The 25,261-nt window shown below is 35.6% G+C and overlaps 1 protein-coding gene across 10 annotated transcripts in view; it reads left to right on the forward strand.

Annotated features, from left to right (window-relative positions):
• LOC148869492 (uncharacterized) overlaps positions 1–10,378 on the forward strand; it is a 31,056-nt gene extending 20,678 nt beyond the window's left edge. The window contains exons 4-11 of one of the 10 annotated variants that reach the window (XR_016106547.1): positions 1,163–1,456; positions 2,431–2,585; positions 4,215–4,341; positions 5,321–5,770; positions 5,968–6,728; positions 7,398–7,538; positions 9,222–9,407; positions 9,733–10,295. Coding sequence is in view for 7 of the 10 variants with exons in the window: in XM_088967543.1 (XP_088823669.1) it covers positions 1,163–1,456; positions 2,431–2,585; positions 4,215–4,341; positions 5,321–5,770; positions 5,968–6,728; positions 7,385–7,538; positions 9,222–9,407; positions 9,864–10,100 (2,364 nt within the window). In the remaining 3 variants the exon portion in view is untranslated. Of the gene's footprint in view, positions 1–1,162; positions 1,457–2,430; positions 2,586–4,214; positions 4,342–5,320; positions 5,771–5,967; positions 6,729–7,384; positions 7,539–9,221; positions 9,408–9,617; positions 9,692–9,732 lie in introns of those variants that run through there. The other 9 variants (XR_016106546.1, XR_016106548.1, XM_088967545.1 and 6 more) reach the window with 9 other exon arrangements.
• Positions 10,379–25,261: the final 14,883 nt, after the last annotated feature.

The following is a 25,261-nucleotide window of genomic DNA, read 5'->3' on the forward strand; positions in this document are numbered from 1 at the left end:
GGTTTTGGGCAACACACTTGAAGCTGTCAGGAGGACGACAAAACCAGTCCCCTTCTCTCTAGAAACCACTAACAACTGGGCTGAAATAGGTTTCTTTTAACTATTCATACGATTCAGTTCTCCATACACTGCGTATGGGAAAAAAGAGGTGAAAAGAGGGAAAAGTCAAGCCTGCTCTGATACCAAGAAGAAAAACAGCCTTTTGAAAAGAAAGGACTGTTTAAAAAGTTGCAGAAAATCAAAAGAAAGTAGCAGAAATCAGGTTTCAAGAAGAGAGAAGAAGAAGAAGAAGGTGGTGGCAACTAGGGTTCAGAGAGAGATTTTCGAACATAACCTTCTCTCTTACACCCCTAATTCCATTTCATTAATTAATGATTTACAGAGAGGCCCCTAGTTGGGCAGAAAATAAAAAACATTACACAAGAAAGAATAAAGCCCAGATTAAGGCCCATTACAGCAAAGAACATAAAAAATACAGAAGGATAAACAGCCTATGGGCCATTCATCCGATCTTCTCTACAATCACCAAGCACATAAAGCTGTCTAGTTCACACACCAAGAAAATATGCATAAAGAAAACTGATTACAGCCAATTGAAACATGCCACATCTACCATCAATCAGAATCCCTCTTGGTAGCTACCAAATAGAGGGGAAAATTAAACCATCACATCACCACCAAATCTGTCTTACATGGTGACTAACTAACCAAATGAGGGACTTATTGCAGCCTTCTTCAGAGAAGATTACAGTCCTCTAATGCGCTGATTCCATGCAATAATGGTTCATATCTATTCTGCCCAGAAGTTGAAGTAGAAGACAGCTACATTGGAGTGTTTTCCAAGAAAAAAAGAAGCAGAAGAAGAAAAAGGAGAAGATGGGAGAAAGAATGTTTGACTGGAGAGAAGAATATCTCTCCACTTCCCCAGTCCAGTCAGCCAATATTTATACATTACTAAAAGCAAATACAATGACAACTATGCACCTAATTAAGTATGGGCCATACAACTTAAAAAGGAGAAAAAAAAGACTAATGACACTGTAATAAATAAAAACGAAAAGACTAAAACGCCCTTAATGGGATGGCTGTTAACAAGATAAATGACTAGATTTTTGTGACAGGTAATATTTTACTAATTACATATGTTTCTTGCTACTTACAGGTTATATTTTGGCTTCGTGCTCTTACTTGTCCTGTTGATTCCTCTGGAAGTAATGACAAGGGTCAATACGGTCACAATCTTATGTATAAACGGAGATTTGATCTGGGAATTGCCTTTCTTTTTCTTGTTCCCGGATTCCATGCTGGTCCATTGACAGAAAATCTGTTTCGTGATTGTGTCCATTTTTTTCTTGGATCTGCTATATCTAATCTGGTGTCTCATGAACAAAGATCAGTAATTGCTGTATGGCTTGTTGTTCAACTCCTATTGCAGTGCTATGATCAAGTTTGCAAGGTATTATGCATAACATTATCTTAACGTTCTTTTTAATTTTTGTTGCTAATGCTGCTATGGTTATTGTTGTTGTTGTTTTTATTGTTAGCATAGCTGTTTTTCTTCTTGTTAAGGAATCCACCAATTAGTGGACAGATATTGGTTACCTGGCATTGTTTCAGATTCCACTTTGCCAAAGCACAATTTTGTACACACATGCATATTAGTGCCTGTCTTTTCAAAGCATAACTTGTGATATATTCACAAAGGGCATGCCCCCTTATAAAAAATGGGATGTTTTCTAATCACAACTCGATTATATAAATCATGAGTAGAGTAATGCTTTGATGTGCCAAATGCAGATACTCTGCTCTTTGAACTAGGGTGATCAGGGGCCAGACTTAGCACTATAATAAGGGTCAGCCTGAGCACCTGAGCCTGGCTTCTGGGCCTACAACCTTAAATATATTATATGTAATATATCAAATGTACCATACCATAATATATAATATATAATATAGGCATATATGTGTGTGTGTATAACACATGCATATTCTGGGTTGGACCTAAAGTATTAAGCTGCAAAACTGTGCCTGGGCCCTGGATGGACTTGGACACAAAATGTAGGCCCAAGCCCAGTAATTTGCAGGCTGTGCCAAGCTAGAAATGATTACCCCTGGCATGAACTATATCTGTTACTTTGTCAGATTTATGCTTAATGTGATGGGATTTTCTGGCAATGACGTCATTTTATCATATGCAGTTTAAATAGAGTAATGAACTTCTCCTTTACTTTTAATTTCTGTCTTTAATATTTCATAAGATTCTTGATTGGTATAGATTGAAAATTAAAGCCTACTGTTTATTTGGTGCCTCCATAAGCCCAGATACACTTTTAGAGAAAAAAAATAAAAAGGTTACTACCTATTTAAGTACACATGGTATTTGCTTATTCAAGTTAGGTTGCTGAAGATTTTACTTGGTTGCCTGATTAGTATTGCAGCAAAGCCATTGGGATGAATATAAGAATTGCCAGTATGTGCTGGGAAGATATTTGTTGTGTTGCCAATGAGACTGGAATAATATCAGATGCCAAAAGTGTAATTGAAGCTGCAAGTTCTCTCCAACCCACTGGTCCTATCTGTAGTAGGTTGATGCCAATTCCTCTTCATTTTGTTCTTTCCTTTGGTTTGCTTTATTACTCTAGCTGTGTATTGGTTCCTCAACTTTGTTCTAGTGCATGTGATTTCTTGCTATCCATGTTCTTTTACATCTGCATCTGTACAGAAGTGGAAATGTATATATAACTTGGGTGGCAGCCATGAGCTGTTTTTTTTACTGGATAAATGTGTGTAAGATACTATACATATTTGTAAGATATTATGCCAAATATACAAGATATTATACTATATGGAGCCTAGGGCTTGCATGGACCGGGCCATCCAGGATAGGCCGTAAATGACCATCCCTACTTGACACTGTTTTATAAAGTTTTCCTTGAGTGGTAGTTTCCTATCACACAAGACTTTGGATGCACTCCTCCATTTTGCCTATCCTGCTCTAATTCTATGGATGACATCCTCCTCAATCCTTCCCTTGTATGTAGGGGTGTATAAAATGAAGGTTTTATAATTGAACCTGATGGCAGGAATAAAAAGAACCCGGATCATAGTTGGGCTATACAGTTGATTATGAGCCTCCCTCTGTTTTTGATGAGAATGCTTCTGAGCCTCCCTCTGCCTTCTTTTGTAAGTATAAGGACATCTAATATTTGTTTTAGGAAAATGAATACTTCTTTGAGGATCATAGTTAATACAGGACTCTCATTTTTTTATCAGTAAAAAGAGCAAATTTGTTAATAAAAGAAAGGTGTCTTTACAACATTTGAGTAGCCTCGGCTACCCCTTACAGCAGAAAAAGAAAAAACCCCCGTGGCTTTGCTCTTCAAGGTTACAGCTGTGCCCAAAAAACTTGAACTCTGTTTACACCTTGTTTTGCTAACTGATCGGCTAGATTGTTGGCTGACCTTGGAACCCAATAAATTAATAGCTGCATGTCTTTTGACAATTTTCTAATTTTTTTTTATCTCATTTCTGAACCACCATGGGTGCTGTTCTTCTTTTCTCAGCCAGCTTAGAATCACTTTGGAATCACCTTCAATTATCAGCTTCTAAATACCTGACTCCACAACTTTCTGTAAACCAAACATCACAGCCTTCAGCTCTGCTCTTGTGGAGTCTCCTTACAGGATTATGCAATCATCTGTATCATATCTTTAGTGGTATTTAAATTGTTTATAAGTTATAAATGAGCAATCATCTGTCAGATTTTACAGAATTTACATTCCACTTAAAAATCTTGATGTTGTAGAAATAATGACTTTAGATTCATCAATCATCACTACTTTTTTTTTTTTTTAATTTTCTTGACACCCTAAGTGTTTTACTTTCCAATATATTTTGGAGACTAAGGCCCTACTGGATACAGTAATTTGTAAACTATCACCGACTCTATTCATGGAAAACCTTACAAACTTGAGTATGTTTTTTGCTGAAGAACTTTTTCATCACAGTCCGTCCAACTAATATGACTTTATGCTTTCTATATTGTTGCACCAAAGATTTATTTATGTCCCAGAAAATGTGTCTTCATATTGGATGAATAGCTCTGAAACCATACCTTGGAATAGTAATACCCGAGTAGTTCATTTTTTAAATTATTTCGCATGCTAAAACTCTGTTTCCTTAAGTTACAATGTCAGATGCTCTTCTCTGTACAGGAGCGATCAGTTGGAGCTTGAATGCTTATTTCAACTTCTCAAATCAGGTCACTTTATTCGCTTCAGGGTTGACATAACTGAATCCATTATGCAATGCATTCTTTTCTCTGTGGAGCCTATTCATCCAGTATGTTGTTCTTTTCACATAAATATTTTGTTTTTGCTCTCGGGAAATTTTAGATATATTAAAGTCTCAGAAGATTGAGGATTATTTTCTTTCACAGGAATTTCTTCATCATCTTTACCTTATACCAAGTTACCAACCATTTAGGGCTCGCCTTGTTAAGACAAGTGGAACAGATGGTTGTATTCCTTTGAGTTTGTCGATTTAATAAACCTTTTGGTTTGGTTACCTATGATACATACATGTTCTATTAGATGATGAATTTAACAGAATATGGTGGGGTCTTCTATTAGATGACGAATCTTCTAGGTTATCCTATTACTTCAAGTCTTCAAGCTCCTAGGTGCTGTAATCAGTCCCCTTTGTTTGATCAATGTGCTATCATTGGTCTGCATTGCACATGAAATGTAAAAAGAAAATTCTCAGTTGATCTTTCTTTGATTTTGTCTTCTGTTGTGGTTCCTAAGATCCCTTGAGTGCATATATATTTTTGTTAGGTTTCCACTTATCCATCTCAAGTTCTCAACATCCTCAACTTAGCTGAGCTCATCATTTGAAAATCTCGTGTCCTCTCTTGCAGTGATGCCTTGATGAGTTGCTGTTTCACATTTTCTCTGTCTGTTTACTTTTGAAGCCCATAGATTTTAAGTGCCTTACCATAGTTCTAGCTTTACAATTACACACTCCTTCAACTCCAAACAACGACAATGCAGTAGTAAGGTTCCCGAATTCCAAGAATATCTTCTATTGTTAACTTTCCTTTTCCTTAATGTCTCCCAATATTACTTTTGTTTTGGTTGAGGTCTTGACAAGTTTCCTCAAGAGTTTGTTATAAAATTCATTACAATGAAATGACATCAAATTATAACATAGAAATTATGTTCATTCTTTTATATATATATATATATATATATATATATATATATATATATTGATGTTCTGGAGTCTTGACAACCAATGAACATGAATTCTGTGAATGCAGATGTTAGTAGAAGTGATAGAGATTTTTGCTGAAGCTTCTTGTACTTCAGCCTCTGTAAATTCATCAGATACATATAAGATGAAACCTCTCCCTTGTAACTTCGTGGCCGCTGCTATCAAGCCATTTTCTTCATGTTCCATGCTTTTTGATCCAACACTTATGGAGATCACAGCAGGATATTCTTGTGAATCAACTGGTGGAAGAAATTATTTCTCAGATTTTGTCAGAACTAAATCAGCTGCCCCTTCTATATTGGCTTCTTTTTATGTACTTTGTAGGGGGCATTTTCTTGAGAGCCAAGGGCACTTCCTGGGAGATTCTTGGTACAATCTAAACAATAGAAGTGATGAGGAGATCTCATGGTTGAGGCTTCTGAGATTTTTACCTGTAGACAAATTACTTGCATATATGGAATCTCACTCTCATTCTTGTGAGCATATATATCCTCGGGTTGGCATTTTACATCCTCTTCTTTTACTAGATAACCTTAAGTAAATATTTTTCTTGTAATGTCCACTTTTCTTGTTCTTTTTCTGTACCTTGGTCATTTGAAGTTGTTGAAAGCTTGCACATATCATCACCTTGAACATTATTTCAATGGACAAGATACATTTTCTCATCTTTCAAACAACTTTCTTCTATTTCAGTGGGTTGGTCTTGCAATATCCATCTTTCCAGAACGTTTCCGTGTCACTCATATGGCTCAAATATTGGAAGCGCCAGAAGGAGATCTTCTTTGTAAACAGGAGTTTTATCAGTTAGAAGGAAAAACACATATGCATGACAATATTCTTTCCCAAGTTTTTCAGAATGGGGAAAATAACTGCAAGGTTAGTTCTTTTGATGAGAATTCCTCAATTAGGTTTGCACGGGAGATCTTCAGGAATTCTTTTGCAGATCCTGTTCCCACTATTAAACTTCTCAAGGCAATTTGCGTGGGCAATTTCTCTGGCGAAAAAAAACTTGAGTTGCATGTAGCAGTTGTGGAATGCATGGTTCCGTTGCTTCTAGAAAAGTCTTGTTCAGACTTGCTTTATGAGGCCTTTGGTGATTGGTGGTATAGTCTGGACCAAGTTAATATTGAACACCTTATACCATTTTTCTGTCGCCATATAACAGTTTCAGCCATGAACATTGATGAAGGAAGCTTGACACAAATACAGAGTATTGGAACTACTAGTGCTGATGAGTTATTATCAGCATCAAATTTATATCATCAGCTCATTGAACAACCTCTGTCTATACTTGCATGTAGAACAGAAATATATCACACTCCTCTTTTATCAATCCTTTTAGATATTCTTATGCAACTTTTAGTTAGAAACAGAAGGATGTGCCTTATTGCTTCAATGAGTGATGGAGAAAGGAAGAAACAAGAAACCTTGAGAGCCCTTGATACTCGAGATAGGTATGTCAGATTATATCTGTAGCCACACGAAAAGCATGTGATTGATGCACATCCTTTTTCTTGGTTTCTACATCACAGTTATACTTAATAAGAAAACTAGGCAATTGATGGCTGGACAGTTGGATGTATATGTAAGGCATGCAAGCGGTCAGTTCAATTTGATGGTTCTTATTGAACATTTTCTGCTGGGTTATTTGACAACTGCTAAGATAGGTGCTGAAAGTAGAATGCTAAAATATTCCAAACTTGAAAAATCCAGGGATAGTGTTGGTATATGGTAAAAAGTTTAGGGTAACATAATCACCACAATAACTGTGCTTCATCATTTTGCAGTTAAGTAGGTCTTGGTATCAAATGCTGAATGACACATTTTTCAAAAATTTCAGCATTCTACTTTCAGCACCAGCAGTTATCAAATACCTCCTGTCATAGTTGGCAAATAACTATTTTCCTTGCACTCTTTTCTGGACCATTTTCTAAAGTGATTGGATTATTATTGTCATCCAATTGGGCTGATTTTGGCGTTAATCCCTTGGATGCATCCTCTCAATTCTGGCCTACCTTCTTTCATGTGAATTGTGTCCATGACATATTAGAATTGACTGCTGTTTTGCTCTACTCAAAAGGTGCTTCAGATTTTGACTTGTATTTGGTAGTGCAATCTGTCAGGTATTACTTGAGAATTGGTCAAAGATGTCTTCTCTCGATATCACTACAGTTTCGGTACTTAAGACAGGGTCACTTATCTGTGGGTTCATTTCGTCATTGTTTTATTCAAGTCCTTTCATTTTCCGGGTTGTCCATTTCCAGGTAATCATTCTTAACTTGGTTGCTTGATTTCATTGTGACATCTTTCTTGAATTTTAGTTCTTAAAACTACACATTGCTGCTTGAGCAAATGTATATATACCTTTGTGTTCCTGAAATTGTGAGTTGTTGTCTGAATCAGAAAATGTAATGTGTTGGTACTTTTCTTTAAACTATGCATATTTTTGCTTTGTTCTTACCAGTTCCACTACAGGAAGCTTTGGTTTGCTTTTAAAATTCTTCTTGTGTTATTTCTGATTTTCAATATGACATTCTTCATTATTTTTTGTTTAGTTAATTCTTCTCACGTTTAATTAATTTGTTGGCTATATACTTTTACATCAAGTAGTGTCACATGAATAGCTAAATACTTTCATTTCTAGCTTTTGCAGTTTCTATTTATGCATAACCTTTTTGTAATGCCAATCGGTTATTGAATTTTTATGTGCATTTTAGTGTTATTTTATCACGTGCCTGGGACTTCCCTTTGTTGAATTTGATCTTTTGCTCCAATTTGGAACCTTCTAAACTCTGATTCAATGTTGTCATTTCTTACTCTTCAGTCTTCACCTAACCATGTTCCATTACAATGATCTAGAGCTTTTCTAATAAGTTGATTGAGATCAGTATTGAAGCCTACTGCAATTATGAATATGGACTTTGACATATTTTAAAGATAAAATTCAGCCATACTCATCACTGGTGTAAATATAATCTCTATATAACAAATTAAATAATTGAAGTTCTAAACACCACATTTTACAGTCTTTACCATGATCCACTGTATGAAAATCAAATGAACTCCATTTTGTGATGCCTATTTATGCAATCACATATACCCACCAAACGATGGTGAATAAAAGTATGTGTTTATTCTTTCCATTTGTCATCCTAATATGTTTTGATTACTATACCTAAGTTATGCTTTAAAATATCATTAAAATCTCTGCCATTGCTGTAACAAAACCATAAAATTTGTGGATATGGATCCTTCTGATCTTATATATTCTCCAGATGAACCAGATCCCTGACTATATGGAGTCAGCCACATGAATCCTGCTTTTCCATTTCATTCTGTTCAGTGCCATATAGGATGGCCCTTGCAAGCTAGCAAAGAAGTCTATTATTCTTTTAGTTTCTTTCAGATCATAATTTACATCAAGTTTCAAATAAGTTCCTAAATGTATCAATTTATTTACAGGTTATCCTCTAAGGTCCTGCATTCTGAAACCCTCATCAACATGTAGTGGGTGATGGGAGAAGAATCATTGACAACCACAAGCTTTTGAATTCCAAGCTATACGTGGTTGTTGTAGGCAGAATGCAAATATCTCCCCATGTTTCACACTGCATTGATTTGTTGGCTTGTTTTTACATTTCTTATCACTTCCATTGGCACTCGATTTGTGTTATTGCTTCACTCTGTAGCTTTAGGAAGCATTTTATACTGTCCATTGTATTAGACTGATGTTGATAATGACAATTTACTTGTCCTGCTATTTAGGATCTCCTTGTCAATTTTATTTATGATATGGATTTCCAACGTCATTCTTTGTATGAATTTGCTACTTTGGAAAATAATGATGTTTGGGATACTATCCACTCTTTTGGTGTCTCTGTATTCAAGTTTGTATTTTTTTATATATATACTTTTATAATACCTAACAACTTCATGTTGGATGCCAGGGGTATGATATGAAGTTGATACCTTCTGTAGTTAAAGGTGTTAACTTGATTATTCACTTTCTTGAATTCTTTGAAGATTCTCCCAAATTTTTTGAGTTGTCAGTGCTTCCTTTCACAGTCATCCTTCTCTCAAATATAATCAGAAAGTATCCTAATCATTCTCGAAGTTTATCTGCTGCTCGAAAGGTACTTTTATTTGATACAAATGGATATTATAAAATCTGTTACTACCATATCTCAGGATTTCTTTGAGGTACCATTATGTCATTTTTACATGTGTATCAACTTTATGCATGGTAACTTTTCATGATTATATTGCTAGAAGAAAATATTTGATGTTGTTTCTGGTTGTAATTGACCCATCAAATTGTGTTGATGAAAATAACTATGTGGCAGCTTAAACAGTTAAATATTGCTAGAAACTTGTTTTGTGGTTGGTGCACTTTGAACAGAAGTTCAATTTGATATAAGGAACAACAGTAACTATTATTTTTTCTGATGAGGCAATCAGTGGACTACATTCCAATGCACGTGGAAGTTCAGATGTTTATACTCTTCTCTTTGTAGAAACTTCAAATATGTTGACAAGTGAGAATAACTCTGGGCTCTGCATTACATATTCTCTGTTGTGTTATAACTCAGGCTGTAATGCACATCAGATGCATCAATTTGGAGGTGGCTATCAGCTTCTTGGAAGGGATCTTAGAGCCTCTGGCATGGTTTGCCATTACATTCCCAACATTAGAGCAGGAAGTAAGAGAAGTCCTAGAAGGCTATTTGATCGCGATGGGTTCAGGTAAAATCTCTCCTGGAGTTAATTTTGAAGGATTTCATTCTTCTGCGGTCTCAGCTCTTGATCTACTTCCAAAAGGTGGTTGACATAGCATAAGGTTTTCATAGTTATGCCCTAATCACACTTGGCTATGAGCTAATGCTTTTCCATCATATTTTCGTATTTTTTGCCTTCAAAATGGTTCTCGGAATTACCTATGTTCCGAAGTCCCAAGGTATGGATAGGACTCAGTTAAAAACTTTCTCAAAATTTTCTGAGAAAATATTGTGAAGTTTCATGCACCAATACGGACCCTCCAAAGGAAATCCAAATGTGCATTCCATCCCCATGAGAAAGCAATACTATGTTCGGCAAAGGAACTACGTTGCTATTATACATCTTGTGAAGTTTGTGCTAGGTGTAGTCAGGGGCTAAGCAGAATGGCTAAGACTCAATTGTTTGGTGCAAATTCATGCATACCCGGGCAAGCACTTGGCATAGGGTGCGACCCACCATGAACAGTCATGTGGCTACATCCAGACTTTGAACAGGATTGAACCTTTCAAATGTTAGGTTACCTCTTTGATTTACATTGCCCACAAAAAATAACAATGGCTGTTAGTTTAAACTTAATGAGCTAAAGGTACTGCTGTACCATCCATACATGATCAAAATCGCCTCCATTTTCGATTTGAGGGTTCTAGGCATCTCAAGTAAATGTCAAATGTTTTCATGTTTCATAGCTTCAGTTACAAAATGGAAAGACTTGTATGATAGCCCCACATGAGATGCAATTAGCCTTGTCAGTTGGGTATTCCATTCATCCAAGTTCCTTAATTGTGGACTTCATGGCTAATGCTGAAGAACACTACATAGAAGAATCGCATTGATAAGATGAGAAAAACTTGATTTGACCATCCTGCCCTTAAGCATCATCCTCTCTTATTGAGGGAGACTGGCTAATCTTTCTTGGGTTTGGGTTACTAGCACAAATGAAATGTCAGCGGAGTTGCGTTGAGCATTCTCCAACCGATACTTGGCCTCTGTTTGGGATGACTATTGGTACCACAAACTGCTTTTAATAGATACATTGGTAAACCGACTTTCATTAAAGAGGGCAAACAGATTCAAAGAGTAACATCCATACTCAAAAGATTAAGATGGCGTTTGATAACATTTTTTCAGACCTCTAAAGTCTGAAAACATTTGCTTTTCAGACCTCGAGCACCATTCAATTTCTCTACTTGACGCAGCGGCGGTGAGCTTCCTCCTCCAGTGGACACTGTTCACCTTCTCGGGTACCGTTCTTCCATAGAGTTCTTCCTCCTCTCTGGTCCTATGGCTTCCGCCTTCTCTACTTTTTCATTTTCGATTGCCATTTCAACTCTATTTTCTTCTCTTTGGCGGCAAGCTTCCTCCTCCAGGGGCGAGCTTCCTCCTTCAGTTGCAATCTATTTTCTTCTCTTTGGCAGTGAGCTTCCTCTGCCTCTTCTTCCTCTTCTCTTGTCCCATAGTTTTTGCCTTGACATTTTCGTTTTCAATCACTGTCGCAACTCCCAGCAGTGGCAATCTATTTTTTCCTTTCCGGTGGCAAGCTTCTTCCTTTGGTGGTGAGCTTCTTCATTGACCTGTCTTCCTGCCACTGCCGTTGCAACTCTCGACAGTTGCGATCCTGTCTTTAGCCATGGCTCTTCAACTCTTGGGCATTTGATTTCTTGACCAACTTTTGGCTCTCTCTCTCTCTCTCCACTCCTCTCTCGACCACTATCGTTGTCTGACCCATTCTTTGCATCTGCAACTAATGTAAAATAGAACATGCTACAACTGATGTAAAATTATTTATTAATTATTTTAGTTTCTATTAATTATTAAATGTTTTAATAGTTGTTTAGATATTAATTTGTTAATTATTAAATATTTTATTCTTATTTTAATAAATAACATATTAATAATTTGCTAATTATTAAATATCCTAATAATTTATTTTTAATTTATAAGTTTATATGTATTTTTCAATTTTATTCTTGTTTTAATAAATTATTTTTGTTTTTTATAATTTACTCATTTCTTTTAAATTATTTTGAATTTTTAACAAATTATTTTTTATGAAATAATACAAATTGAACTCAAAATTACCAAATAGTGTTTTAAGGATAAAATAATAAAACTAAGGAATTTCAGATATGAAAGGTTGATTTAACACAAACAACTTTATGTATTCCGAGTTTCTAAAATGTAGAAAATCATTTATGTTTCTTTTTCAGAACACTTTTTATCTTTTTAACTCTTTATATCTCTTTAGATTTATCAAACGCTACCCAATTGCAAGTTGGCAACATAGCAGAGGTAACAAAGGAGCAAGGACTACGACAAGACAGCGCAAACTAAAAGCTACACAAAAGCCAAAAGAACAGACCAAAAGAGTCAACCAGGCCCATCAACCACGGGCCCACAAAATGTCAAAAAACATCCGTACAAAGCCAATTCAACGTCCAATCAAGCTGGTTGTCCACGCACCTTCCATCCAAACCTTTCTCGGCCACAGTGGGTTACTTGATTCCCTTCTCGACCGACCAGTAAAAGATAATTGAAAATGCCCGCTATTCTTGAAAGCTGTAAAATGTCCGTAGTAGTAAACCAACTTTCCCCATCACAAACATTGTCCGATTACGATAAACATTTTATCAAGCTTTTACAATATCCTACTATTGTGACCCTATCTGCCGGGGCGTTCCCGAAAGGCATCATGTTGATGCTTACAGTGTAGTAGTGACTTCTGGCTTTGTACGGTAGGCTTTACTTACAAGGAAAGCCTAGAAACTATGGTGAAAAACCCAGGAAATCCAAATATATTTTCATTCACCTCAAATTTTTAAGAATCATCGACTGTTCTCTTTGAGCTTGAGCATGAACCCATGAACCTCTGCTCTCTTATTATAAAAAGCTTGATTAAGGGCCCATTTGGCACATTTTTCTACGTGGTCTTTTGGATGTTTACAAGTTAAGAAGACCGAAAATCGGTTTATTTTCATTTGGCATGTGGAAGATCTAGCCGCCAAAAGATAGGATGCCGAAAAGACGCAAGAAGTTTATTTTGGGCTGATTTCGGGAAGTTCCAAACAAGGTTCAAAGTATCAACACGTATCGGCCCATACATATTGTTCTGGGACCCCTTTGTGTATCGGGGGCCTGACCAGTTCAGGGTGTGGAGGAGGCCTAAACCGGCTCCCTTGAACCAGTTGCGAAAAATAAAGAGCACCAAAAGCTGTATTGATTCACCCGATACACCCATACCGACGTATCGGGCATATCGATATTTTGAACATTGGCTCCAAATGAAGTTTTTCGCGTCTTTTACGTTTTATTGTCATACGAAAAGACAAAATAATGCACGTTTGCCAAAATGTCTTCAAGTTACCCAGATCTTATATTTTAACTGTTAGAACTATAAAAAGATTTTCTCAAAAAGATTTATCAAACGAGCCCTAATTTTCTTTGAGAATACCACAAAATGAATTTTAATCGGGTCAGATTTGATATTCTCCAGCTCGGAGTCCCGTGCACAGGACGCAGGTGTCAATGTCTTCTACAGAGCCCTCGTACATTTGAAAGCATCTTCGGAGTATCTCCTGTCAAAATATTAACAAAATAATATTTGGTGACCGACACTCTTACATGGTTTTAATTTAATTGAATAAGACTTTGGAAGCTGGAATATCGCATCAAATCCTTTTGGCATCAAACTTGAGACAAGGAGCATTGTACAGGACTGTAGCTCTCCATCTCAACCAATTTTTTTTTTTTTATTTGTTATGATTAAGTGAATGGGTTTTCTACTACTCTTGGTAGGTTATGGGCTTTGTGAGTGGAGACTGACCTTACCAAGAGAAGAATATGAATTACATGTGGTCCATTTCTAATGGGGTGGACTCCGTGGACCTACCATTGTCCATTATATTGTTAGTTTCTTATTTGTTCTCATTTTTTAATTATGGGGATATTTGGTGTTGGGTTCATCAATACAAATTTATGAGAAATATGTGTTGTTACAAATGTCATTTCAACTAGAAAAGTTAAATTTGATGTTTTAGACAGAAATAGTAATTTGTTTTGATAAATTCAAAACGAAACCATATTTTGATGAAAATCCCCTGTACAAGAGGGGGTTATTTGTTGTTGGATTGGAATCTACTTCACTACCTATATGCCACCCTGTATTATCTTTGACACCAATTCAATGGTTGAAATATTCCCCCTCCTCCCAACTCCCAAGCTCCCCTGATGAGTGAACAAGTTCATTTGGAAACCATCCTCTACAAGTCATCTATAGTGAGGAACTTAGGATCACTTGTTCTAATATAATCTGAATATATATGAGATTCATGAGTGTTAAATCCCTCAAAAACCATCTAATGTGGATAGAGATTTGAGAGCAGACGAATACTGAGATATTATCAAACAGGACAAATCGGTAGCTTGGATGGTCATTCGATATCCCTCCAAATATGAAGAAGTGGGATTAACCCCATAAATGCATATTTTCTATGTTACAGTCAATGGACCTTATATGCACCCTACTCTTTATTCTCACCCCATAACCCTCCAGTAAAGTGTGATCTGTGATAATAATAATAATAATAATAATAATAATAATAATAATAATAATAATAATAATAATAATAAATCAAATAGGGCAAACCAATCATTCAACATGCTTCAATCAATTCTTTATAGAATTGATGTTTGAAAAGCATTTTTCCTTATTCTATTAGCTGAAGACTTGTATATTAGTACTCTTTGTCCAACAGATTTTAATTTAAAATTTCAAATTTAGGGGAAATTATTAATAGGGAAAATTCTCGATTAGTACTCTATACTTTAGAACTAGTGCCACTTTGTTCTCTGAAATTTAAAACACGACAATTCAGTACTTGAGTGTCATCTAATTATCTTTATCAACCATCTAAATGTTGATTAAAAATGAACAGTATCAGATCCTTGCCTATTCAAGAAATATGGGGTTTTTTCAAATGCCACTAAAAGGGCATTTGGAGTTGTTCATTTTTTATCAACGTTTGGATGGTTGATAAAGATAATTAGATGACACTAAAAGGGCATTTGTGTTTTTTCAAATGCCATTTAACGGCTGATTAATAGATTAGCTAACGACAGGTACTAGATCGACATGTTTTGATAGTTCAAGTACTAAATTATCTCGTTTTAAAATTCAAAAATAAAATGACGCTAAGCCCAAAATACAGGATACTAATTGAAAAATTTTCTTTATTAGATATCCTGGGGTAAGAAATACTGTCCTTTTTGTTCCATGGTTAGAACACACTTGTTGGCTTCAATTCCCACAAACTCTTCAGCTTAGGGCTGCAAATGGTTCTAGGTTGAACCGGATATACTTGCATTGAAATTTGTTGAGTTATTATTTAGATTTTAGACTTCAAATAAATGTTGTCATTCAGAATCAGAGTTGACTTTGATTGTCAGATATTTCATACCATTAATAAATTAAATTGAAAAGCAAGCAATATATTATATATTTATACTATATAAAGCCGATATTTTTATTGGGTTCCATGGATCGAGGTTGGAGAAGTTAAATCCAAATAACATCTCATATACAGTTAATATTTACTTGTATATGTATATAGCATGCATTCTTACATAAATTATTAATAAAATAGACTGAAAATTACTGTAATACTATATATACGATGTATTGATTAATTTAGATCAGATTCGAGACTGAATCCTACACATTGATATAATCAAAATCATCATCATCATCATTATCATGTAATCTTTGTCACAACCATATGGCATTGGCTACATTGAAAAATTATAAAATTGTTATCAACAGAGATAGTGTTTATGAATTTATTTAAGGGGGGGATTGGGTTTGTTAACCCTATACCAACTAGTCAGGTTAGGTTGGGTCGGAGTGAATTCAAATCAAATTCAAATTTTGATCAAGCCAAATACCCATACGGAACCCAGCCCATCTGCATCCTTATTGGGATCCAATAAGATCGGGTTGGAAGTTGGAACAGACCCAGATTTGATCTTATAAGAACCCATTCAATATTGGGCAAACAAATATCCTTTTGCAGCGGTGCAGCCCTATCACACAACTCATCGATCATCATCTCTAGAAAATATTCGCAATATGGTCGTTCCACTCCACATCAAAGTAGCGAGCATGTCCATTCATGAGAAGCTGAATGCATGAGAGTGCAAACAGGTTTAATGTAAATTCTGGTAGCTTATTTTTGCTTCATATTTGACTTTATCTTAGGAATGGCAATGGAATGGGTTTGGAGCAGGGACCATACTCATCTCTAATCATGACTTTGAAACAAATACCCATCCCAAACCCCAATCCCCATCGGGTATAAAAATGACCCTCCAACCCCGATCCCAATGAAGACGGATTCTCTGTTGGGAACCCAAATCCCTAAAATTTTCAAATTAAAAGTTTTTTATTTTACTTAAAATAAGAGAAGGTTTTTAAAATATAAAAACATTTTAAATATTTTTATATATATATATATATATATATATATATATATATATACACACACTATCATAAATAATATAAATAATACTATATATGGTATATATTTAATAATAATATATATTCAATATACATAATTGGGATTGGGGCAGGGTGGGGAATTCACTCCCCATCCCCATCCCTGTCACCAGCCAGGTATCACTATCAATCCCCATCTCCGCTCCCATTCCCACCAAGGCAATCTTCATCCTTGACCCCATTGGATCAGGGAAGCTAGGTACGTGATGGGGAAGAGAAAATTGCCACTATTTTATCTTGTTTATTGTTGAGAAGTAAAATAGGAAGTAAGATGATGTTGTCTCTATATGCAAGAGAATGGAGGTAGGAGGAGAATTATTTGTTGATTATGAGGTGGGAAGCTAGATAACAATGTGACCCCCCACTTTATATGAGGGAGAATTGAGATAGTTGGAACTTGGAAGGTAGTGTAAAATTTGTATCAATTTTTGAGATACAAAATTTTGTGATACCAATAAATATAAAAAAAGATAAAAAGTACAAATTTTGTGTTATATAAGAGTGCAGATCATGATTACAAATAAATGGATTCAGAGCTGACGAGGTGCAAAATTTGTGTCTGATTCAAATTGGTTAATTCCTTATTCAGACACATGGCACTCTAATTTTTTTAGAAAAGAGGATCTCAAAAAGTCAAAGTGGTTAGTTCCACTTTCAAATGGAATAACCACCTTAGCATTGGTTTATTCAAACACAATATTCAATCCAATGTTCAAAGTATTGATACATATGGGCCCGTGTCGGTATATACGTATCATGCCGGTGGCTTCCCGATACACTCCCATAGGGGTTGTATCGGGTCAGCCACTGGTTTAGAGGGTAGCCGGGCCTTAAATCAGCCCCTCTGAACCGACTTCAAAAAAAGCAAAACTAAAAAAACATGGACACAGCATACTTTGAACCTTGATTCAATCAAATAATGATATAAACGTGGCTATTTATTAAAAAAACACATAAAAACATAAAATAAATTTATCAAATAAATAGTAAATACTAATTAAAATGGGTTGCCATTTACAAATAAAACATCACCTATTAAGTCATATTAAGAACAACATAAATTAATATTGATTTCCAAACAAAATAGCTCATAATAGATTGTGAATTAGAAAGATGTAAGACCCATATTAATTTTTGTAATATATTTTTTTATAATTAAATAATAAATTTCAAACTAAATGATACTGTAATTGTTCCGTACTTAATACGGGTTATTTTCTACTTATATATGTATATTGGAAGAGATTTTTATTGATAGGAGATCCCAACTTACACAACAGGTAGTACCTTTCGCAAATTCCTAGACCCCACAACCCGGATGAAAGTGATTCAATCCCAAGTCTCCACAACAGACAGCCAGGTAGAGAGACCTTACCACCTTGAGAAAGCTTTTGCGTTTAAACTCAAAATTATTAATACATACATATCTAATATATTTATAATAAAAATATAAAGATTGATCACCCATAACATGGATTGAATTCGGGTTAACCCGATCCGGGTTAATCTACTTCAATCATCACGACACGAAATTCTTGTGATGACTGATCACCCATAACACACAAATATGGCGGCAATTCAACTCTTGATGGTAGTGTGGCCCACAACCAACTCACCAACCAAACCAATGGTGTGTCATTCAGGTCTGGTTAGCGGTTGGCTGGTTCAAATACTGTGACCCACCAAGCAGCTGTACCTTATCAGATTTCTTCAATTTTCCACCATTTGTGATTTGCCTTTGCAAAAATAGAAAAAACACAAAACCTCCTTAACTTTAATTGGTGGGTCAGTGCTTCAACCATCCAACTCATGAATTGCACGACTGACGCCAATTACTAAAACAACCCTTTATATTTTCACTGATTTGTCAAAATCTATCCCATAGTTGGTGTTTTGTTAAAACACCCTTAATATATGTATATATATATATATTGCTCTTGCCCCTAATAAAACATCGGCAATTAGGGGTATTTATCAAAAACCAAAAGAAAATGATGAGGGCAGATTTGGCCCTCCAGTGAAATTGTGACATGTGGCACCTCGTGACAACTAGGAAAACACCCACCCAACAAACTTACGAAATTGGTGACCCACCCGGGCACCAGTCTGGTCGGCCTGGCACGACCTGCGTGCGGCACATGCGACCTGCGCGCGGCTTGGCGTGCGGCCTGCGCGAACTGCGCACGGCCTGGCACGTGGCCTGCGTGACCTGGCCGACTTGGACCAGCCTAGCGCATGATCCGGCCAAGCCGCCCATAAGGCACCCACCGACAAACCTGGCCTAGACACTGACCCGCCGATTGACACAAGCGCCAGCTTGACGACCTGGTCTAGACACTGACCCGCCGACTGACACAGGCGCCGACCTGACGACCTGGCCTAGACATGACCCGCCGACTGACGCAGGCGCCCCCCTGACAACCCGGCCCAGGCGCCGACCTGGCCGCCTGACACAAGCGCTAGCCTGACGACCTCGAGGAGTTCACCACCGTACCCTGGTTCTGACAGGATGCGACGAGTCTTACCGTTTGGAGGCTTTTCACCCACCTAACCCGCGAGGACTCCGGTATATAAAGACCTCACCCCCCAAAGGGGAGGGGGATGAAAAAAGGGAGGTAACCCTGCTCTCTAGTTCTCTCATATTATCTTCAAAGCTCTCTACAATAAGAGTGCTAACTTAAGCGTCGGAGAGCCCCCGCCAGGAAAATACCCCCGGGACCTCTGATTCAGTTCACATAGGTCCTTCAGCTCCCGCCGCCTACAAAGAGGAGGAAAAGATGGAGTTCTCGGAGGTCCCTCAGCTCCCGCCACCTACAAAGAGGAGGAAAAGATGGAGTTCTCACAGGTCCCTCAGCTCCCGCCACCTACAAAGAGGAGGAAAAGATGAAGTTCTCGCAGGTCCCTCAGCTCCCGCAGTCTACAAAGGAAAGAAGACCACCTCATGCTGAGGGCAGTCGGATTGCGCCGCACTAGGGAGCTCCAGCATTTTCTAAGTCACTGGCCGCCTAGTAGGCAGTTCGCCACCAGGCAGTTCACCACCAGGCAGTTCGCCACTGAGTAGCTCACCACCGGGTAGTTTGCCACCAGGCAGTTCGCCACTAAGCAGTTCGCCACCAAGCAGTTCGCCACCAAGCAGATCGCCACCAGGCAGTTCGCCACCAAGCAGTTTGCCACCAGGGAGCTCGCCACCTGGCAGTTCGCCACCAGACAATTAGCCACCGGGCAGTTCGCCCCCAGGCAGTTCTCCACCGAGCAGTTCGCCAGTAGGCAGTTCACCACCAAGTAGTTCATCACTAAGGCACGCCACCACTGGGTCAAATAACAAGGTACTTAGCCAAAAAATTTTACATCACAAAACATTGGTACGTGGCCGAAAATGGTTACATCAGAAAACAAATCAAATCGATGAAACCAAACTGAATAATTCGGTTAACTGAATCGATCAATTCAGTTTTGATTGATGAAAAGCTGAAGGTATTAGTTTGGTTTTATTTAATCAATATGAAAATCAGCAGTTAATCGAACTTATTTATAATATATATTATAAATTCAAAAAACCCAAAATCCAAACCAATTAAAAACAGAACAAATTACTGGCTAATAGTTCGGTTTTGGTTTGATTTCAATTTTTTATTTTTCAAAGCCCAAAGGATTAATTCATTTTGTAAAAAAAGACCCACAGTTCGGTTAATTGAATTGTAAGCACCCCTACTAGCAACCACTATATTTTGTCGATTTTGTTCTTTATTCAAAGAAAGAAGATACATTGTTGTAGACGAAAAACACACGTGCCATTGTTCTCTCATTCTTTTTCATTCAACGGAAACCAAATATTGTTTGATAGATTTGAAAACTGACGCCCCATTTGGTTTGTAGGAATAAGGGTCTGGAATCAGAATCGTAATAAGCTATTTTGATTCCAACTATTTGGTTGGGTGGAATCGGAATTCCATTCCCAACCCTGTTGGAATGACATTCCCCTATTTGAGGAAACTATGTGTTTTGCACATGGTAATTCTAAATGATGATAATGATAGGATTAATGTATCCAAAATTTTCTACAAAATTCATGTATTTTTTTATTTTTTATTTTTTATTTTTCACTATTAACCAGATGCAGATGCAGATTGCAAAATCTGTATCTGATTACGTAAGCACCTCATATTGGGCTACAAAGTTTTGAGTATCATTGGCAAACCTACCTATTTGGCTGGACTCTTCTTTTTTGTAATGGTTTACCTTCTTAGTGTATTTTTTTTGTTTATTTATCAAAAAAAAAAGTAAGATTTAAAGAGAGGTAATTGAATGAGGTGAAAGTTATAGTTTAAACTACATTTTAAACCTCACAATTAAATGTGGATTAAATTTTAAAAATGGGTATTTTAGTCAAAAAGAAAGTTCCACAATTTTATTCATATTTTTAATAGTAGTGTAAATATGGAGTTACAGGTGTGTTAAATTTTTTCTATATTTTTTTTTATTTCTATATGTGTAAGAATAATATTATTATTTACATTTTTTTTGTTTAATATGTTAAATATATGATATTATACATGTGCCCAATTTTTTTCTATAAAATTTATGTACTTTTTATTTTTGTGTTTTTTATATTTTATTAATTTTTATTATTTAATTATGACATTCAAGGTTAATACATTTGACCCAAAAGTTGAACTATTGATCTCTGTCAAATAGGAAAATAATTTCATTTTTTGTTTGTTTTAGATTATGTATTTCATTTTCATAATCAATAAAAATAATTCATTACACTTGTTTTTTTTAATTTGATTAACAAAAAATATCATAAATGTGTCTATTTTTTCTATATTTTTATAAATTTTTATATTTATTTCTATTTAAAAATTTTATTATCTAACTATGATTTCATGGGTCGGCCAATTTGATTTGGATAGTTGAATTGCTTAGTCATCACTTGGATAAAGAATGATTTTGTTTTTGAGTAAGTATTAAATATATGAGTTTATATTGTTAAAAGTATCGGACATAAAACTAATTAGTAGCATTTATTAGTGAAAAAATAACTTAACTATGGGATTTAATAAGAGAGAATGAGCGTTAATACCCAAATACAAGAGTTAATGAGAGGAGATTAAATAAAGTGAAAAGCATTAATTGAAATTACATTTTCAACCTTCATAATTAGAGATTGACTAAATAACAAATGTGGGCATTTTAGTCAAGAAAAATTCCACACCCTCATCCTCATTCGTACTTTTTATAATAGTATAGATGGTCATTCCATGCCCCTCCCTTGGGAATGAAATCCCACTTCTGTTGATTCTAGTTCCCATCCCCATTCTTGTATGAACAAACAGATAAGGGGAATAAACCATTCTGATTCCAATTCCAAATGATTTTGATTCTGATTCCAATTTCAATTACGATTGTGAACCAAATGGATCTTTAACAGTATTTCTTTGTAAAAGGCTAAAAGCTTAATATTGCCATTGAGCATTTTCAGTTGGTTTAAGTGGTAATGTGACCATTTCTAGACGTTCATACAAATGGTTCTTAATATAAGGTCAATAAATTAAATCGGTTGCAAAATATAGGGAGGGTTTTAGTAAAGCACAAATTATATGGCAGGTTTTAGTAAACTTACAAATTTATAGGAGCCTTTTAATAAATGACCCATAGTTTATTCATGGGTTAATTACTAAAATGCAATTTCACAAAACTACTTAATTCTAAGCCCTGTTTGCTTTTAGGTAAGTTACTTACCCGGGTAAATACAATTATCTAGGTAAATTTTTCTTAGGAAACACTTTCTCAGGTAAGTGCTTTATCTATATTCTTTTATTTCTCAGGCAAATAAGGTAATGACCATTTTAATCATAAAAATCCATTATTAAAAGGGGCATTTTTGTCCCATTCAAGTGTTAGCAACTCTCCTCCTAGGTGGGAAAGTTATTTGTCCACCTAGGAGATGGGTATGGGTATCACTTACATACCCGGGAAAATAAACTTTTCATAGTCCCCACATTAATCTTAAAAATGAACATGGGATTCTTGGTCAATCAACTTTCCCTTGTCTCAAAATCCAAAAAAGGAATGCCCCCTAAAACTATTTAACTATACCTTATTTAGCCGCTAAGGTAGACAATGTTCTTTAAATTTTCAAAGTATGCATTTTAAGGTTTTAACTCGATAAATAACCCAGCATTTCTGATACCTGTGATTTTCAAAACTATCAGTATATGCATGAAAATTCAAGGAATGAATCACTTTTATTCCCTCCTAGGCCATGAATTTTGATTGCACGTTGAATAAAATGGGGTGAACACCCTAATGTGTATTTGAAAATTTTTGGAGCTAATGATATCCAATCTCTCTCTGTTACTGTGTTGGGGGAGAGGTTGAAGACAATGAAGGATGAATAAGACGAAAAAAAGGATGAGAGGAGAGAAGATGGGTAAAACTGGAATTATGTAAACCTTTAATGGACATGTGAAAGTGAAATGGGCATTAGCAGATGGTCTATTTGTGTTATGTGGGGCCATCTTACAAAGTATGTTCAAGTAGTTTTGCAAATACACTTTAGTGAAATTGTTTAAAACTCACCATGACTTTTCAGCATTTCTCTTAAATTCACCATAATTTTTCAAAACATCCACAGAACCATGTAGCTTTACATTAAACAGACTAAATGGTTTTAATAGATTACCATTTTACCCTTTTGTTAAATTTGATCCATTTTTCAATATTCTAGAAGTGCCCTATTATTATTCGACCCAAAATCCATCTTTTAGCTTCCTTGGAATACTTTTAAGGAGTACAATGAGAGCAAAATGTCTCTCAACAAGTAAAATTCTTATATATAACTATACTAGCAAGACACCCGTGCAATGCACATGATTATTTATATAACAATGAAGAATAGATCTGAGATTGAGTAATTTAAATTTATAGAAGAAAAATAGTAAACATGATAATTAGTTAGTGTTTTGGAATTAGTAGTAGTAATAGTAGTAGTGACTAAAAAATCATCAAATGTCAAAATTAAAGCATTCAAGCTATCTTCCTCCCTCCCTCACTCTATCTGTACAGGGGAGAGCTCAAGTCTTGTTATGGTGTATGGTCATTACTTTTTTCACCACTAAAAGAAGAAAAGGCTTATTCATTCCACGTTATCACTAATACAATAGAACAAAAGGATTCGACAGTCCAACTAATGGACCCAACTATTCAGCATGAAATCACCTTCTCACCCCTTGTCTGATTTCTATTTAACCATTTGATAAATGAAATAAATAAGATGGTTAGAAATAGAAATACTCACTCCATTAGATTATAGATAAAAAGGTCCACAGGATTGAGCTCATTGATTGAGTGTCTCAATTCTCATTGTGATTGTAACAGATGTCTCGTAGGGACTCATAGGAAATGTAAGTCATCATAACTTTCAAGGCATGCAACAAACAGAATTACCAAATAATTTATTGTAACTTTCTGCATATTTACATGTTTGTTCAAATTTCTCTATCTTTCTTTTTTTTTTTTTCTATCATTTTTTTCCTGGGGTTTGGGGGAATTTCTATTGCTACCTATTTATGATAAGGTGCTTTGGGGATCTTACATACCATTGGCACATGCATCAGTAAAAGAAGTTTCCAATGCAGTGTTGCATTTGAAATCATGTGATTTTAGTTTTAGGTGGAAAACCTGGTTTTAAAGAGAAAAAAAAAACTTAGATATTAAAAGAAACACAACATAAGAAAAAGATACATAATATTCAACATATTTGCAAAGATTTCATTGGCAAGTCAAATCAAAGAGAAGACCTCATCAAGGAAGAATAACATTAGGAAAAGTTGCAATGATATTAAGTATGGGCTCCTAGAAACACATGGAGATAGAGACAATAGAATTGTTTTTGGAACCTAAATAAGGAAAAAAGTCATTGACCCCTTCACAATTTGAGAGACTGAGACAATCGTTACATGGACAGAGATTTGAGAATATGAACAAAACAGAGAATGAAATCTCTGTAAGGGAAATGCTAGAGACAGAGAGGGTGAGGTGTATATGAAAAAATAAGGAAGACATTGAAAAGAGAATGTAACAGTCGTTTGAGAGAAACAAATGGAAGAAAACTTGATATCATTTGATTTGAGATATTGTGATAGTTGTTACATGGAGAGATTTTAGGTGATGGGGCAATGTAGCAACCGTTTGAGAGAAGCTCATGAAAAAGAACTTGATATCCATCTAATTCGAGATATTGTGACAGTCGTTACATTGACAACTATTAAAACTTAAGAAGCTTTTAGGACAAAGTTTATCAAGAGAGAACTGTTTATACAAAGGGAAAATCTATGATGTGGAAAAGATATGGTATGGAAAAAGTTTTGATCAATTAAAATTCACCCATGAATTTTGACAAATAACACCTGATTCGCTTTCAAGTTTATGATTCCAATTTATTGATCAGTTGTTTTTCAGATATCATATTTTTTTCATATCATAGTTGAACCTTTATACAAAATATAACCACACGTGTAAAAATTGTGAGGAAAGAGGCCTACGTGTGAAGAATGTGGTGAAAGATAGTTAGCCTCCCCACATTCCTCTTTATTATATAGATATAGATAAGGCAGTTGAGTGCTTAAGGGCATTTTAATCATAAAGATATGTTTAATAAGA

The sequence above is a fragment of the Nelumbo lutea genome, chromosome 2 (assembly GCF_056320005.1).
Source record: "Nelumbo lutea isolate HS-2025 chromosome 2, American lotus-T2T, whole genome shotgun sequence".
NCBI lineage: Eukaryota > Viridiplantae > Streptophyta > Magnoliopsida > Proteales > Nelumbonaceae > Nelumbo > Nelumbo lutea.